Here is a 14305-nt window from a genome sequence, read left to right on the forward strand (position 1 = left end):
CACAGAAACGTTTTTTCCATTATTCATTTAAACACAAAATCGATAACTAAAAAAAACGAGTCATTATCAGTTTTTTTCATTTTGATTTTGGAGACAAATAAGGAAGAAAATAGTTATTTTTTGTTTTCTTATTTTTGGTTTTATATTGAAAAATGAATGAATGAATGATACACGGATTGTGATTGTTATTTTATTGGTTCAGTTGTTTTCATCCAAACATATTTTTGGGAGTGTATATCTATAAAAAATTGTAATATTTAAAGGGAATTTTGGACATAGGACCTCATTTCCAGTGAGCCAGAGTGTTGGAGATGTGTGGAGACACTTTTTTAAATATTCCATCCAGTCCTTGTATTTTCAGAGGTCGCTGGTGTTAGACTAGTGCATGTCAATGGTCATAATTATCCTGCCACTGAAAACAGACTTACCCACTCCACAAAACACCTGAAGAAAATCTATTATTACACCTGTAATAAAACTCATTAGTTAAATAAAGCTGAGGTAATACGCAGGGCCACAGTTTCCTTTTGTTATGTGTATCTGTCCTGTTTCATCAAGAAAAGGTTCCTAATAGATTTTCATGATTCAGTTTTTCAAATTAAGCTCTGAAGATTTATCTCAAACAAGAGGACATGTCTGAAAACAAAGTATTTAAGTCGTCTTCTTCCCCTTTTCAGATGTTTCTCCCTCCTGGTCCCAGAGGAGTCCCTCAGGGTTCCAGTGGGTTGGAGGCATCAGTGGTCTCCAGTGTGACGAGCAGGACGTCCAGAAGCAAACATCTGCCGCCTTCAGCCAACTGCAGAGTAAGACTGAACTTTTCACCTCATCTCAGGAACTTTAAAGTCCTTTTTCCAGTTTCAGTGCTGAACTCTGTCTGATCTGAACGGTCACTACCTAAACCCCAGCACCTGCACCAGTCATGAGTCGGTGCTAGTGCAGCCTCTGCAGCTCAGGGAGGGAATTCTGGAGGTTCTGAGTTTTCACATGAGGTCTGTGCATAAACTGAGAATGAGACAAACTTGGATGTGTCTCTATCTTCAGTAGGGCCCGACTCGTCTGGATCTTTGCGGGCCTCTCACTCTTTCTGGGGCTACACACAGTTGGACACAGTTGGACACAGTTGGACACAGTTCACATGTTCTAGTGTCAAACTCGTCATATCATACCATTATTGTCATATCAGTTAAGATAAGGTCATAGACTGTATATATAAATGGGCAAAGCTAACGTTTGAGCTGTCGTGTTCCAAATAGAAGGTTCTCTTTCGGCTCTACATGATCCTGGTGTTTTTTTGGTCTTTTTTGCTATTTTGTCTGTCAAAAAAATCCTATTCATAATATAGATCAGAGGTCACCCAACTTTTTTTCTCTGGGGAGTCACATTATCGCTCCTGACTGTGATGGGGGCCGTAAAACAGAATTGTTTGACCCTGACGACGCAGATTATATTCTTTGAAAACCTCCACACTTTCTTTACATATCAGACAAACTGCAGGGACCTTACACTGAACAAAAAAAGAATCGATCGTGCACTGTTCTTTGAAAACTCGGCACTCTCTGTCAACTTTTAGTACTTTAACATGAGTCATTTTGTTGTCTTTGACTGTACTACAGAACTCTGCGTGTGCGTCGACTGTCACTGTTTGATCTCGAGCTCAGAACTCAGGTGATGAAAAATTGATGGCAAATTCGGTGGCTTATGTAAATACGTCAGAAAATTATTTAAATATAAATATAACTTTTTCATATAAATGTCATTTTTTAATAGAAAAAATCAACAAAATAGATGCTGGCGAATTTCGGCCTTTTTTGGCGAGCCGGTTCAACGTCACACTCGCGTAGTCCAATTTTTTATCCAGTCTACGGATAAGATAATTTATCTCAAAAGAGAAAAAAAATATTACTGCAACAGCACAATAAAGAAAACAACAGGGATGTAACGATATCCAAGTCTCAGGATACGATATCGTCACAGTATGAACCTCACGGTACGATATTTATTGCGATATCGTGGAAAAGATCACGATTTGTTGGGGAGGCTCACGATTAGGGATGTAACAATATCCAAATTTCTCGATATGATATTTTCACAATATACGTCTCACAGTACAATATTTATTGCAATATTTTGTGGAGGCAAACAAAAAAAGCCTTGACAAGACGTAATCCAAAGAACTAAGACTTAAAAGTGTTAGAACTGTTATTTCTTCATGTAGTCTGCACTGAAATGGAGCAAAGGATCATGGTCTATGTCACAGGTGTCAAACATAAGGCCCGGGGGCCAGATCCGGCCCTCCAAGACCTTTAATGTGGCCCTTGGGTGATTTTCTACTAAAATATTGTAATTATATTTTCTATTAAAATCTTGTTAATTTTCTGTGGTGTTTATCACAGCAGCGTCTCCAGCGTCTCTGTACGTGGCCCCTCCCACCAGAGCAGCACAAATGAAGACTTGTCTCTTTCCAAACGCTCTTAAAGGACGATCGTTTTGACTGTTGACCGTGACACCCTCATCAGAAAAATGTCCAACATGAGAAAAGTGGATGATGAGTGCAGGATTTTCCAAGAAAAACTGACTTATTCCTGTTTGCATACAAGTTCATGTTAAAACATTGTGTTGAAATTGATTTTTTCTTAGTTTCAGGTTGTTCATAATATTATAATATTATAATAAGAAAGAGTTCATCAATTTAAAAAAGATTTCTGTAATAGATTTGTGTTTCTCTGCACAAATATTTGAACTTATTGTTATTTTTGGGGTTTATATGACATGAGTTTTCTGATCCGGCCCCTTTGGGATCAAAGTAGGTTGGATACGACCCCCGGACCAAAATGAGTTTGACACCCCTGGTCTATGTAGTTCCTCTGTCTTTTTTTTAGTTATTGCTGCACCATAACTTTTAATTTAAGCAAATAGACTTGTAATTTGATATATTGTGATGGTCCACGATATTACTTGTGAGAACTTTGACGATATGATATTACGATATTTCAGTTATTATTAGATAGAAAACAATATTCAGAACAAATAATTATTCAAAATTGGCTAAGTACAAATGAAATTCAGCTAAATTTCAAGATATCGCACAAAAACCTGCGAGACTGCCTTACAAAACGGTACCTGCTCGCCTAAAAGCACAATTCTTCCCAATGCAACTTTAATGCTCTCTCTATCAGAATCCTTTAGTCCATTATTTATAGTACATAGTATTTATTTCAAAGACGCTCCAGCTGTACCTTTTAGCATTCTCAGACTACATCCTTGTACGTACACCAAAGCCTCTGCGTCCCTTGGGTGCCTCCTCTTTCGCGCGCACGAGGAGGAGCGGATGGTTGACAAGTCATTTCTTATTCAAAAGTACCATCAGACAAAGAGCACACGTCAAAAATATATCCAAATCTATCCAACCCCGGCCACCAAGCAAGGACACGCACTTCAAATATTTTTTTAATAGTTCAGTCGTGTTGGGCGGGTTTTCGTTTTTGCCCCCGAGATTATTTTTAGATTTTTTTTTCCTTTTGCTTTTTTGCAGTGCGTCTCACTCTTTTCTTCTTTTCTGACGGAGAGAAAGAGAAAGAGGGGCGCGAGATGAAAAGCATATTTAATGTTTAGCCTGCGCAGAAAAGCCTTCAGAGTTGAGACAATATTAAACAAGTTAATATTTAATAGACAGGCCTTTGTATGGGGCGAAGAGGAGTCTGGTGAAGAAGAAGAGGAGGGAAAACTAACTTGGAGATGTTTGGAGAGGCGGAACGGAGGAAGAGGAGAGACTTTGAGGCCACGTTTCTGTGTCTATTCCGTCTCCACACTTGATATTGTAGTTAAAAGCCTCATATTACGCTGTTTTCTGATCTATTTTATAATGTTGTTTCCTCATCACAAACAGACCTGGAGTTGTGTTTTGTTTCATTCACACAGCTCTTGTTTTTAACACACAAATCCTGTATATTTCCACACAACTTCACTAGAATCATTTGGATATTGTCAGCCCTGGAGTTTCCAATCTCTACTGAACTTGAAAACTACCGTATTTTTCGGAGTATAAGTCGCACAAGCCAAAAAATGAAGCCGAATGCGTGAATGATTGCGTAATGAAGAAGAAAAAACATATATAAGTTAAATGTAAACGTCAAGTTCTAGTAAAAACAATAGAACCGAGAACAACAGACTGTTAACGTCACATATGAACAGTTCTTCAGATAAACTATAACATAAACAACAGAACAGAACAAGTTTACCAAACTCTCCATCTCACTCCAAATCACTAAATCCATTCAATTCTTCATCCTCGGTGTCACTTCTGAGCAACTCCGCGACCTCCGGAGGTAAACAGAGCGATGCTTCCTCTTCTGTGTCGCTGTCGTCAGACTCAGCATCAGTTCCAGTTAGAATTATTCCGGCCTTTCTGAATCCCGACAGGATGGTTTCGGTGTCACTGAAGTTCAGGCTTTATCGATTCATCCAGCGACTTCGAGGAAAGTTTCATGGTGCATCCTCCCTGTGTCACAAGTTTCTCGCTCACTCCAAACTTTCTTTCTGCTGCTCGATTACAGTTTTCAGCTGAATATTTCACAACTTGCAGCAGGACAGAGGCTCTTTCTGCAGGAGACATGCGCAGTAGAGTGAATTGACAGTGGTACAGGAGGAACAGGAGCAGCAGATACTCACACACAAGACTAGAACCTCTCGCCGCTTCAGTGTGAAAATTTTAATATATAAGTCTCACCGAAGTATAAGTCACAGTAAACCCCCAAACCATGAAAAAACGTGCCACTTATAGTCCAAAAATACAGTCCCACTTCATGACATTAAAAGGTGGAACAGAGCATTTTGAGCTTTGCAGATGCAGACAGACTATTAATAAAGTGTTACTCAAATATGTGAATGAAACAAAAACGCAACTCCAGGTCTGTTTTCGAGGAGATAACAACATTATAACACGACTAAAAACAACAGGAATTGATATTTTGCAGCTGATATATATCAACATTGCTTGGAGGTGGTGTGATGCTAACAGAAGGCTCTCAATCTCACTGTTTTTACTGTAAGAGCCAGGGAATCATAAATTGACTATATACCAGACACAAGCACAATAGATCTTTTAAAAAATAAAAATTAAAAATATATATACAGTGAACCCTCGTTTATCGCGGGGGATACGTTCCAAAAATAACCCGCAATAGGTGAAATCCGCGAAGTAGTCAGCTTTATTTTTTACTGTGATTTTACAATGCAATACTGAACTGCAGAATGAAACAAAAAATAAAACCTCTTTTCAGGCCCAACATGTGTTAAAGAAATAGAAATATTAACGTTTTCTTACAAATAACTATAATAGTTTAAAGAACGGTGTTGTAAAACAATATTTTTATATAGTAATGAATACAAGGTAGGAAACATTGTCACTCGCGTATTTCACAGTCCCTCCAGCTGCGCCTCTTCGTCCTGACTCCGTTGCGCTGTAGCGTCTTTTTCTACTGAAGGCTGCGCAGGGGTCTTTCTCCGAGAGAAGAACATCGTTATGGGTAGTTGTTGGCACTCTTTCTTTTTCTGAGCAAGAAGATTTTTATAAACGGACATCCCACCTTCAATTATATTTGAGAACTGCAATGAACGACACATCAAAGGGTCCCATTCTTGTGCCGCGCGCTGAAGTTCAGTGGCCATTCTCATCATGGTTGCTAAGCGACCAAGTGTTAGTCCTTCCTCCTCTTCTTTATCAACAAGTGTGTCTTCTTCTTCCTCTTCTCCGTCATCCTCGCTTGGTGGCTTTATGTAACGAACCGAAGATTCATTTATTCCGTAATGGCGCCCTACAGCCGCATAGCTTTTACCTTCCTTCAGCATGTCCAGAAGTTTAACTTTTTCTGCAATAGTTAGCATCTTCCGCGGCCTCTTTGGCGCGTCTGGAGGCCTCTTTGTCGGCACAGAACGTTTCTTTGACATTGTGGGTTTTGTCACGGAGAAAAATTGCGAACGTAAATTTGGCAGAATGTACAGAAACGAAAACTGTTGGCATGGGTGTAATGAAAAACCAATATAAACCTTTTTCACTTCTAGACAACAGTAACGCCCCTAAGCCAATCAGGATTCACTGTAAAAAATAAAGCACTGTAAAAAATTCCGCGAAGCAGCGAGGCCGCGATAGGTGAAGCGCGATATAGCGAGGGATCACTGTATATCTATATCTATCTACCTATCTATCTATCTCTCTCTCTATATATATATATATACACACACACACACACACCAATAATCCCATTTTGTGTGCTCTGTGGTTGTTCAGGTGAGCTGGAGAGTAAAGGCTGGCACATGAGAGACATAGTTCTGGTCCATCTGTACGTGAAGAACATGGAGGACTTCGCACAGATCAACACTGTGTACAAGAAGCACTTTGGACTGAACCCACCAGCCAGGTAAGCCCGGACTGTCGTGTGTGTGTGATACAGGAAGATTCTAAAGGTCTAATATAATTATTTTTGTGGTATTTCCATCAAAGAACAGTTGACATTGTACCTTATAGCCTGACATAATAAGGCAGTTCTCGTCTGTCTTGTCCAGAGTGTGTCTGCAGGCCCCTCTCCCGCCCGCTCAGCTGCTGCAGATGGACTGTCTGCTCCACGCCTGGGCCCCGTCTCCAGCGGCTCCTGCGGTGGAGGACGAGGGCTGTGACCGGCGTCGAGAGGCCCTGCACGTCCAGAGCCTGTCCCACTGGGCCCCCGCCAACATCGGGCCCTACAGCCAGGCCTACAGGGTGAGTCCCGGAGCCGCGAGGGGGCTAGAAGTAGAGCCTGGGGATGTAAGACAAGTCCAGTCCTAAAATATAAAACATAATCAGGTGGTCTGTCTTATTATTTGCTATATTACTATTTATTTCAGTTTTCAGTTTTAATTTAACTTATGACATAGGAGGGGCAAAAAAATAACACTTTGAACTAACTTTTCTCACATTTGTATTTGTAATTTACACAATACATAAGAAAATATGAAAACCTGACAAATTAAACAACATTTAAAGACTTTTTTTTTTTATTCAGCTGTAGTTATTTGCTCTTTTTATGCTTAAAAAATGCCAAGAGATCGAGTGTTGCCAACAACCAAACAAACTTGCCAATTTCTACTGCATGTATCCATAAACTAGCATGATTTTCTAGTTCTGTGTATTTGTTGTACGAGGTTTGGTTTGATAATGGCTTTTATTGGTCTATATTCTGAATGATCTCAGCTGTCATTAGTGTTACCAGGTACATGGTTTTCACACAGAATTGGTCAGCTTTTTCAGACAATCTTGTGCTGAAGCCTGACAACCCTGATTGTCATGACTAAGGATGTAACAGTATACGAAATACCGTGAAATCGTCAAAGTTCTCACAATAATATTGAGGGCTATCACGATATATCGAACTACAATTGTCTTTGGTTAAATTCTTAGTTTTGGTGCAGCATGAGCTAAAAGACAGATGGAACTACATTGACCGTGAAACTTTCCTCCATTTCAGTGCAGACTACATGAAGAAATCACTGTCATTAAGCACTTTTATGATAGAACCAAAGTGTTTTCAGGACAAAAAGTAGCATATCCACAAAACATTGCAATAAATATTGTATCGTGAGATGCATATTGTGAAAATATGAATCACAATACCAAAATTTAATACCAAATTTGATACCGCAATTACCGTAGTCCGTTTTTTAAACTATAAGACACACTTAAAATTCTTTAAATTTTCTCAAAAATCGACAGTGCCCCTTATAATCCGGTGCGTCTTATGTATTAATTGTGGTCGTGCTTATTGACCTCGAACCAGTTTTATGTGGTACACGGCGCTCAAAAATCGGTCAAAATGTTTTGGTACGACTTTGGTAAACTACGAAGGCACCGCTTGATGGATTGTCAGAGCATTACGGAGCAGAGAGTAATCTCTGAAAAGTTTCACTGGAACATTCATATTCCACTGAGTCGTGTCCTTTAAGCCCCATCCACACTAGTTCGTATTTGAGTCATTTTTGTTGTGGATGCATTGTTTGTCCACACTATTCCGATGGAAAACAGCTCCAGAGACGGAACGATGTGGTGCCTCCAGCTCCCACAATTTCATCTGAGTACAGATCTGATCCGGCACTGTGTGGACTCCTGAAAACACTGATACACTGATGTAGGTCTATGCACACAAAGTAATTCAATGCCAAAACACTAAGAGGCTAGAATATGTCCATTCATATATACGGTCTATGCATATGACCTGCAGACATATAATCTCTGAAAAGTTTCACATGAACCATCTCCAACGCGATAGAAGCACAGAACAGACTCACCATCAGTAGAACACCCCTCTGTCACAGGAAGAATATATTCCACTGTCCTTTAGTCCGACAGAAGCTGAACCGCATCAGCGCACAAGGAGCGAGCAGTTTTTTCAGCGCTTATAGTTTATGCAAATGAGCCATGCGGTTTTAAGTTTAATTTCTGTAAAACGTAAACAAATGTGCGCAAAGCTGCATGAAACACATTATTACTCAGTGTATATTTGCACTCTCCTTGTAGGAAATAAAAAAACAAAACAAACTCAAATTATCCACCCACATTCACATTCCTAATCCACATTCACCAAGACAGAGAGGTGAATTACACCACGATCTGCCGATGGATCGTGGACGCCTGGACTAAGGATCAGTCTCAGATGTCGTCCGTTTGTTTCACTTCATGCATCTTATAATCCGTTGCGCCTTATGTACGAAAATAGACGAGAGAATTCAACATTATTGATATTGCACCTTATAGTCCAAAAAATACGGTATCATAGAAGCTCTTTCTTTTTAACATTTACCGTTTTCAACACCAAATAATAGTACTTTCATTTATTTTTTTTCATTTATAAAGCATTTTTCATGCATTGCATCTAGCCCGAGGTACATCCTTACATTTAAAGCCAATTAAATTCATTCCCACGCTCCCACACACAACCATATCTTCTGTTTATATCTTCTTCCTGTTACAGTACAAGATCTGTTCCAGCCACTACAACTTCTAAAAACCATACAGCGCACACCCAGCATTGAACTTTTACTTCAGGACAAACTCTCCTCTGCTCTCCTCGTGATTCCCCGGCTCTTATAGTTTCTGATTACAGCCCGCCTGTCCATCACGTTTTTGTTTACTCTCCTCTCCTCTGTTCTGGAGTTTGCGGCTGTGGCTCTGCGCTACGCTTGTACTTTTCGGTGTTTACCCGTTACCAGCACAAGGCTATCCTCCGCGCTTGTTTGTAAAGATCCTCACTTTTGTTTTGAGAGAGAATGGAGGATTTCAAAGCGCGCTCGGAGGTTGCACGCTCAGCTGGATGTTTTGTTTACCCTGCGTGTGTTATACAGGATTAGGCCTGTCAAGGTACTGTCAACAAGGAGAGAGTCCGTGTCCTCCGCGCGGTCCTTGATCCCCCGGCCAAATCCCGGCTCTGAGTGAGAACACGTGTGGATTAGCCCGTGCTCTCTGCTGTGTTTAAATGTTTGGACGCGGCGGATTCCGGACATGTTTCGTGAGGCTCTGGTCTGAATACGTTGAGATCTTATAGTAGGATGTAAAGACCGATTGGGTTTGTCTTAAAGAATTTGACGATTTCTGAAATTTCAAATAGATGGGTCCGTACTACTCTGCGGGTGAGGTCATATTTTTGAAGGAAATGTGCAAATAGAAAATGTAAAAAGGCCTAAACTTCGTCTACAAACACATTTCAAGTAGAGCTGCTAAACTGGGCAGAGCCTGGAGGACTAAAGGAGAGATTGGCCACGTTTTCAAGATGTTTTTTAATTCCGAATTAATTGTTCTGAATTAAATAGTTCGTAATTAAAATGTTCTCCTTCAAGTTTACATGGAAATAATAATAATATTTAATTCCGCTCAACGTCAAAGGGTTCTGAGTGGACAAAGACACAAACGTATTTACGTCCACCCGAAGAAACACACACATCAGCTGCTACCTGCTTTTCTGTCATCTCAGTTTGTTGTTACGCCACGGACACAAACGTGATCCAAACTTTTTCCGCAGTTATTCCAATGATAATTAAAGAATTCTCTCATCAAGCTTTACATCTGTCAGCTGAGGAGGAGAAGGGAGGAAGAAGACAAACTGAGTCAACGACTCCCGCATCCCATTCACAAATCCAAAAAGACGTGGATGAAAGTCCGAAGCCAGGACTGGTGGAGCCGGATCGTCCGGCTCACGTCAGAAGGGCGACCCAACGAGCATGCGCTGAATGACCGGGATTATTTTTAAGAAGAATAAACGTTTACATGATCGAGGAATAAATTAATTAAGCTTTAAAACTGGAATAAACCACCAATTTACTTCGGCATTAAGTTTAATTCTGAATAATCCTTTTCATTAGGAAATAAGTGGTTACATGGTCTTTTAAAAAAATAATTACTTTTTATTCAGAATTAAATAATTTTTATTTGGAATTAAAGCTCTCATGTAAACGTGGGGGTATAAGGAACAGTCTGATTGGTCTAACAGGTATCCACAAGTCTAATTCTCCAAAATGGTTGGTTCTACTATGTCATAAAATAATACGTTGTCAACTTAAAAGCTAAGCTTTGTCTCAAGATTTGAACTTTCAGGGCTGAAATTATCCGAATGACATTAGTGAAGGTGTATGGATGTAGGCGACTAATAATAATAATAATAATAAAGAATTACTCAAACATGTATGAATCAAACAAAACACAACACCAGGTCTATTTTTCACGAGGAAACATTATCACACAGATTAAAAAAATTGCGTAAAATGTTCTCTTTAAACTCAACGTGCCTTCAGTTTTACTCACGGCCCATTTCCTCCTCCTTCGTTACATAAACAGATCAGATTTCTCATTGTCTATTGCTCGTAGTAGGAGGTAGAGATCATTGTAATTTTCATTTGCGTTTAATTTGCCCAATATTTGCTGTTTTCCAATGAATGATCAATGAGACATTAAATTGGCCTCCCCGCGGTGGTGTCTAATTTCTCATCACTGTAATCATCTTTCATAAAAACCATTTCATAATTCCATAAACAATATGGCTCCCAGTGTGAGCGCGGCTCCGTCACAACACACTGCCTTCACTGAGCGCGCCTAGACGAGCGCCTCTGTATCTGCTGCTACCATTTACACATATTAGCACAATTAGCCCCATGCTGGGACCACAAATAGTGCAAAGACTTGGTTTTAATGGGGATGTGACTGTTGAAGTGCGATGGACGTTTGCTGATATTGAGTTATAAGCGAGATATGACCCGTGGCTCAATGAATGACTAATTTAATACTAATTATACAAGTAGACTGAGTTTACAAGGATTAAGACTTGATAATCAATCAATCAAGCTTTATTTCAGACTCCAGTGGGTCCATATTGAACATTTAAAAACAGACAGAAGACAAACAAACAGTAAGAATGGTTTACAGTCCATATAAGCAGTTAAGGGCTAAAGTATAGTTCTGTATCGACTCACTGCACACTGTCGCCGTTGCCTTGTCGCCTTGTTGTTTTTGATTTATGGATCTGCGTCGAGGTCTATGCGCCGCGAAGTAATTCACCACCAAAACGCTAGGGGGCTAGAATATATGTCCATTCATATATACGGTCTATGCGTGTGATCTGCAGACGTAAAATCTCTGAAAAGTTTAACATGAACCATCTCCGACGCGATAAAAGCACAGAACAGACTCACCATCAGCAGAACACACCTCTGTCACAGAAAGAACACTCATATTCCACTGAGTCGTGTCCTTTTTGAGTTTGAGAAGCTGACTGCATCAGGGCACAAGGAATAAGCTGTGTTTTGAGCGTGTAGTTTATGCAAATTAGCCATAAGATTTTAAGTTTAGTTTCTGTACAACGTAAACAAATATGCGCAAAGCTGCATTAAACACAGTATTACTCAATGTTTACTGAAAGAAAGGAAAGTGGGTACAGGAAATGTGTGTAGTGTGGTGGGGAGGACCAATCACAGCCCTTATTGTCTGCGCTGCTTCTCCTGCTGTCTGTGTCTTTTTGACGCGTAGTAAGAACATTTCTGAGGTGCTCTGTGTTCAGGGGGTTCACATGACGCAGATAATTTGACACTGGACCGTAAATTGTCCTTTAGGGCTGTGCAAAAATATTGAAATAACGATATATTGTATCATTTAATGTGATGATACAGTATTGATATATCGCCAAGTGTATTTTTTGGTGTATTTTACTAAATTATTTTGTTACAGCTACAGTTTTGTTGCTTGTTTAGAGGAAGGAAACTTGTTTATGCGACACATTTGACATTGTCACTGTTTTGACGATTAAAATGTTTGTGTTTCACATGAATTTTGCACAAGAAGTGGTTTAACAAAGACTTTTAGTATCACAGCCATGATTTAGACTTTATTTTTTACTGAACCGTTTCGAATCATTTTGAAATATATTGTATCGATCGAAAGTGCACTGTAGCGACATATGTATTGTATCGTGGCCTATGTATCGTATCACCCACTTCTTAATGATACTCAGCCCTAGCTCCAGTGCCTCCAGAGTTCAGAAGTGAACCTGACGCTGCTCTGCTTGTCAGATGTCATGAAGTGGTCATTTTTCAAGTTAGCAGCTCTGGTTTAGTAGAGATCGGTCATTCTAGATCTGAAATTATCCAACTGATTCTAGTGAAGGTGTATGGTTATGTTAAGTATTATTATTACCTCCGCCAAGGAGGTTATGTTTTTGCCGGTGTTTGTCTGTTTGTTTGTTTGTTTGTTTGTTTGTCTGTTAGCAACATAACTCAAAAAGTTATGGACCGATTTTGATGAAATTTTCAGGATTTGTTGGAAATGTGAAAAGGAAGAAGTGATTTCATTTTGGGGCTGATCCGGAAGAAATCCTGGATTCTGGATCACTTTGAAATTTTAGTTAACATTGTGGTAAATGGGGCCAAAAATTTTGTTTCTCAATATCTCGGGTAATTATTGACCAAACCCCATGAAATTTGACTCAGGGATGGACAATGGGATCCTCTTTCATATTCCAAATTGAAAGATACGAGACAAATATTTATGGAAAACACAATTAATATGAGGGGGACTGTAGTCCTTGGCGGAGGTCTGCGCTCTCTGACTGCTTTTCTAGTTATTATTCTATTATTTTGACTAACACTTACATGCATCTCTTTTCCATCTGGACTCGCAGTATAAAGACACGACTGACCCCTCGTCCATCTGGCCCCCTGTCACGTCCCGCGCCCCTCCTCTTGGGAAACGCCGCGCTGACAGACGCAGATCCCCCCTTGATTTAAAGAATTAGTTAACCTTTATGATGTCAAAGCTGAGGGCTCGTGTGATTGTATTTGAATATGGGAGCTGTAGCGGGGAGCGTGTTGACACGGCGATGACTGATGTGGGCGTGTCTACAGAATAATTGAAGATGTTGTATCTATGCCTGGAATGTTCCACAGTATGACATTAAACAGCTCTGCCTTACATTTATTAATTTACAGGTGGTTTTATAGCTCAGAAATAAGTAGAAAAACAGGCATTCTGACTGTGGGCGGAGTCGCCTCTCCACAGATCTGACCTGTAACTTCATATAAGTTTCGTTTCCATGAAGATAGAAAGGTTTAATATGATACTGTGAAACTTTCAAGACAAAGAACCCTCACCAAAAACATTTCTGGAGGTGCGCTATACGTAATTAATCCGAAGTTGCTCAAAAATGCTCTGCTCACATTTTGCCCGGATTGTTGCGTCACAAGTAAAAATCCTAACTTCTAATACACAAATTTACAATGTAGTTTATAAAGTGTTCCTCAAATGCAGACATTATTTTAAGCTGGCAAATGTGAAATACAGTACTTATTCGAAGAATGGATTCACTGATACCAGTTTTTGCAAATGAGTAATGAGTATTTCATTTTGTGGACTTGCCAATATTGACAACTGAAACAGATAACAAATCTTTTTTTTTTTTTTTTTTTACCAAGATTCTACAGTGGTAAATTAATTCAGGATTTTATAGGATATTTAACTAGTTCTCTGGGATACTTAATTGAGCGGCTCTTTCTACTAAAATAAGGTAGAATTCTACTTTTGCCTGTCAAATGTTGTGTTGTCTGTTACAACAAAAATTTGATATCTCGGGCATATCATCACTGCGGACATGACCGATGATGATGATATGTGTAGACAGTGTAGGACGATCTATGCTCAGGCAAATACTCTTATGTCGTAAGTTTGGTTCTTGTACAAATGATGTAAAGTTGTTCTTGTTTAAATCATATTGTTCACCTTTGTACACAGCTCACCTCTGGA

The 14305-nt window shown here is 39.6% G+C and overlaps 1 protein-coding gene across 1 annotated transcript in view; it reads left to right on the forward strand.

Annotated features, from left to right (window-relative positions):
* Positions 1-14305, forward strand: part of dph6 (diphthamine biosynthesis 6) — a 245266-nt gene that overhangs the window by 146462 nt on the left and 84499 nt on the right. Inside the window, 3 exon segments of the mRNA XM_055157802.1 lie at positions 678-803; positions 6287-6416; positions 6562-6754. Coding sequence (XP_055013777.1) covers positions 678-803; positions 6287-6416; positions 6562-6754 — 449 coding nt within the window.

This window comes from Boleophthalmus pectinirostris, unplaced genomic scaffold (assembly GCF_026225935.1).
Source record: "Boleophthalmus pectinirostris isolate CB_2022bp ecotype Guang Dong unplaced genomic scaffold, ASM2622593v1 HiC_scaffold_10, whole genome shotgun sequence".
Taxonomy (NCBI): domain Eukaryota; kingdom Metazoa; phylum Chordata; class Actinopteri; order Gobiiformes; family Gobiidae; genus Boleophthalmus; species Boleophthalmus pectinirostris.